The 4,857-nt window shown below is 40.5% G+C and overlaps 1 protein-coding gene across 2 annotated transcripts; it reads left to right on the top strand.

Moving 5' to 3' along the window:
- Positions 1-2,034: 2,034 nt before the first annotated feature.
- On the top strand, positions 2,035-3,868 carry LOC138855034 (cuticle protein AM1199-like). 2 transcript variants are annotated; one of them, XM_070101786.1, is made up of 3 exons: positions 2,035-2,089; positions 2,595-2,839; positions 2,988-3,868. In XM_070101786.1, exons 1-3 carry the CDS (start codon positions 2,081-2,083, stop codon positions 3,184-3,186), a joined length of 453 nt encoding a protein of 150 aa, XP_069957887.1. In that variant the 5' UTR covers positions 2,035-2,080; the 3' UTR covers positions 3,187-3,868. The 2 variants fall into 2 exon arrangements, with proteins under 2 accessions (XP_069957887.1, XP_069957886.1); XM_070101785.1 differs by lacking the exon at positions 2,035-2,089 and having other exon boundaries at positions 2,583-2,839.
- The last annotated feature ends 989 nt before the right edge of the window (positions 3,869-4,857 follow it).

The raw sequence follows: 4,857 nt of genomic DNA, 5'->3' as shown, positions 1-4,857 counted from the left end.
GTTATACTCACCCCAAGATGTGTGTGTGTGTGTGTGTGTGTGTGTGTGTGTGTGTGTGTGTGTGTGTGTGTGTGTGTGTGTGTGTGTGTGTGTGTGTGTGAGAGAGAGAGAGAGAGAGAGAGAGAGAGAGAGAGAGAGAGAGAGAGAGAGAGAGAGAGAGAGAGAGAGAGAGAGATATCCATTTTCCATGCTCACTTATTCCTCATTCAACTGGCTTTTCCAACAGTGGTAATAGAATCCGAATAGCGTACTGCCGAGAGAACAAAAAAATCCACACGTTTCACAGCAATTACAGCACTCGCACTGTGTACTTCAATGGCCCATCAATAATTTGTTCAGCAAAGTATCTTTTATTCAACATAGTGTCAACTGTCGGATGTCAGAGTGCAAAGTCATGGAGACGCCGCTCACCCAGATGGCCACTCGGAACGTCCTCCCGGCAGCCAGTGACCATGAAACGCGCGTCATCCGCCCAGCTGTTGTGCGGAGACAACCATGTGTTAGAATTTTTTTTATCATCTTTAAAGCGATTATTCTCTTTTCCAGCTCACTTTCACTTGACAGTTATCTTATTTTTTTTTGTTCAGGTTATTCTAACACATTATCTCACCCATGTAATGCTTGTATAATTATCTTATTCACTTCTCCAATACAGAACTCAGTTTCTCGTCATTATCACACGATATTCAAATTTATTTCGGTTCTTTCTTGTTTCATTTTCACTATTTGTCCTCTCCTGGCCACTTATCTAGTTTCCTCCTATACATTTGATGACAATATCTCAGCTTGGCCTGAGTGATCGATGGGAAAGAAAAGAGAGAGAGAGAGAGAGAGAGAGAGAGAGAGAGAGAGAGAAACACATACTTACCTATTTGGAGATGAGTTTTACTTGGTGTAAGAGTAGCGAAGAGTTTAAAAAAATAGTAAAAATAACAATATATAAAAAAACGAGTATAGTGACGAGACTGTTGTTTAGATAAACAACGAATAAAAGTATGGAGGTGCGTCTGGAAGACACGACAGTTGACAAAGTAATGACATTAAGTTAATTTTGGGTGAACGTATGAGCAGGAAAATTGAGAAATCTATTGAAAAAAATCGGCAATAGATGTACAAAGATTTTAATGTATAAGTGTGGTACAGTACAGCAGTGCCAGCACTATAGTACAACAGTGTGTCAACGCTTCTGTACTGCATGGGTGCAGACCCTGGTCTCTCTTACAGCTAGGAGACTAGAGCAGTGTGTGTGTGTGTGTGTGTGTGTGTGTGTGTGTGTGTGTGTGAATATTAAGGAGATAATGAGTAATTTAGAAATCAGAAGAGTGGATGTTATGATGAACTGGATAAATAATTTATGGGTCACTGGATAAAGAGTGGTTTAATAAATAAGCTAGCTAATCGAGGTATACAGAATTACAGTTACATAGATTATCATACATAGCAGCATATGTGTAGAGAACCCAGGATAACCCAAAAAAGTCAGTGACTTACTTCCATTGGGGTAGAAAAAATCCGAGGTTGTATAGAATTTAAGGCGCTTTTTGGAGAGTGGGTATAATAATATCCATAAATGGCCTGAGGGAATCTATTAACCAAACATGAAATTTAGAAGTGAGAAGAACAATGCATATTCTTTAGCAGGTCAGGACGGGAAGATACACAACAACTAGGAGACCAAGTGATGCTCAAGTGTCTTCTCGATATTCAGCTTAGGTGAGACACAGCACAAGTTTAAAAGTAATATAGGAGAAGATACACTTATGAACAGTCTTGGAAACTTAAAAATTCTCCAGCCAACGAAAAAATAAGAATGGAGATGTTAGGACGATTTACCCCCAAACTTGCTGCTGATCCGGAGTATGTAGACAATGTGTGGCTGGCTGGTGACCTTAACTAATACACTGAGGGACCGTGTTGCAACAAAGTTGGGTCGACTGCTCGGCAGCCTCACGGTCAACTAGGAGCAAGGTGAAGACACCGAGAACTAGACGATGCTGGGGAGGGAAAGGGTGGAGCCAGCAGGTATATAACGGGTGCAACTGGATCACCACCACAGTCCATCTCAGGCATCATAAGCAACATGTTCTCGGTAAGAAATATTGCGTCTGGACGGTCCTGAGCTGGTCATTCAGTCATGCTTGAAATACAAGAAGATAAACTTAATCCATTTACACCAATGCTAATTAATCTCATTTGCTTTTACTTAGAGGAAACGGTCTGGGTCTTCTATTTATCATCTACTCACAAGAACTGTTAACATCAAGGCAAGAGTAATCTCTTTAAGATGACTAATTTGTACCTGAAACACAATATATATTCTTATATCCGTCATATTTAATCACATTAATCATATTTTCACACGAGTACATAATACACTACAAGAATTAAAACACACCAACATAAAACAATAGCTCACAGCAATAAGTGAAGAAAAACCAGCAAGGGAGGGAACAGTGGTTAAATTGAGCTTGTTTGCTCAGGCAAACGCGTGTATCACATTCTAATGCATTATCTACATAGCTTCTGGATTGTGAGAAGTAAAATGTTACTTAGAATTCATCACATTTGACCATAATGGAAAAATGTGCTTGCAGAAATTGGTCCTGTGTGTTATGGTAGCGGTTGCGGCCGCGGCACCACAGGGATACGGTCCACCTCCACGTCCCTCCTACAGCGCCCCCTCAGGTCCTGTAGTTCCCATCCTGAAGGATGATCGTCAGGGACCTGACCAGGCCGGCAACTATAACTTCAACTTCGAGACTGGTGATGGCATCAGTCGTCAGGAACAGGGCGCCCCCCAGGGCCCAGCTGGTGCCGTGGCAGCCCAGGGAGGATGGTCGTGAGTATCTTGCTGATATTACTGTTACATAAGCATCGAAACTGCATAAAATATACAGGTAGTAATAATCTTGAAAATAATTAATAGATTTACATCCTTTACAAATTGTTTTCTGCTCTGTAAATTCTGTACGTCCATGTTCTTGCAGGTTCACCTTCCCCGACGGTAGTCCAGGAGTCTTCAAGTTCGTTGCTGACGGTGCAGGTTACCGTGCTGAGTCTTCCCTGCTGCCCACGCCCCATCCTCTCCCAGCCCACGCCATCGCCCAGATCGAGTTTGCCCGTCAGCAAGAAGCTGCTGGTCCTAGACCCACGTACGGCGCTCCTGCCAGACCAGGATACAACTAAACGATGACCAACCTTAATACTCTCCTCATACATCTAATAGCTAATACTTTTCTATACAGTGAACGTGAGAAAATATTCCCTTAACGATTCTCGCTATCTGATAATGATGGTCTGAGTCAAGTGAGCAAAGTTTAGACAGCTGATTCTGAACAGTGCTTCTATTTTCTTATGCATCACTTTTCATATCTTTATTTACTGTCCTTTATAATTCTTGTTTACTCTCCCAGGATAACGGTGATTACCGTCAATGGCAGAGAACAGTATTAATGTCTATTTATTACCTTTATTGATATTAAAGAATTTCTAAATAAAAACGACACTTTTACATTTCCTATATTGCCTGCCCCTTCAGGAAGTTTTCCATTCCTGAAGGTATACATATCGCCCCTTCAGGAAGTTTTCCACTCCTGAAGGTATACATATCGCCCCTTCAGGAAGTTTTCCACTCCTGAAGGTATACATATCGCCCCTTCAGGAAGTTTTCCATTCCTATGGGTATAAATACTGCCTCATCACGAAGTTGTTCACTCTTGATTTGTAAATCTGAGACACTATTACAAATATATAACCGTTTATGATATAATTTACTAAAGAATGTAATATTCCTAACTAGATGATTCGCCAGGATAGTCAATAATGCGTCTCCTCACTTTGGCTCGTAATAAACATTAAGTTGTCTGTATTGTCTGTGTCTTTTAACATTGTTAATGTAATAATTACGAATCATCTTCCTAATTAATAATAATATCTTTATTGCTACAAGTACATGTACAAGGTGTACTGGCTTAGCTGACATACTATATAGACAGCACCTTGTTATGCAGAGCATTTCGGCAAATTAGGGCAGTTTTGTCCCAGGATGCGACCCACACCAGTCGACTAACACCCAGGTACCCATTTTATACTGATGGGTGAACAGGTATAGCAGGTGTCTTACGGAAACATTACTTTATTCCCGTAAGTTTAGATTCTCTCTTCAAAACTTGACGCTTTTAGTTCCGGTGCAAATTTTGAGAGAAAATTTTCTCCTCAATTTTCTTTGTGTGGTTTGCTAAGCTGAAAACCATCTATGTTCGAGAACTCGTAAATTATTACAATCAGATCTAGCCTAGCTTGCTGCGACAGAAGCGTCATTGTTAGGTAAGACACATATGCAACAGTTAGGTATCTTTATTATGAAACGTATTGTTTATGAAACGATATTGTTTCAGACTATGGAACAATTCTCTTCTCCAGACTGAGGGACTGACCACCTCAAAACTTTAAGGGTGATGGACTGATTACATCGTCTTCAAGTATCTTCTGCTTCTATCAACTTTTCTGTACTTGACTGAAGAAGCCTACTGTGTAGGCGAAACGTTTCATAATAAAGATACCTAACTGTTGCATATGTGTCTTACCTAACAACCTGTCGGTATTTTATACCATTTTAATGTCAGAAGCGTCATTGTTTCCTGATTAACGGACGAACGATTGATCCTCCATCTTGCGCTGAATAACCCACATAAATATATATACAATCAAAACTAAGCGCTAGAACCACAAAGGTCATACATCTCTGCAGAACAGGATGTGCTAAAGATGCAATATGTGGAGATCAGAGGAGTGAGGAGTGTGTGAGAGGCAGAGTAAAGGGGAGGGGGTGTAAAGAGTGCTAAAATATAATAAAAT

Source organism: Cherax quadricarinatus, chromosome 79 (genome assembly GCF_038502225.1).
Source record: "Cherax quadricarinatus isolate ZL_2023a chromosome 79, ASM3850222v1, whole genome shotgun sequence".
NCBI lineage: Eukaryota > Metazoa > Arthropoda > Malacostraca > Decapoda > Parastacidae > Cherax > Cherax quadricarinatus.
The sequence above is the reverse complement of the archived record's forward strand: the minus strand, read 5'-3'. Positions and strand labels throughout refer to the sequence as shown.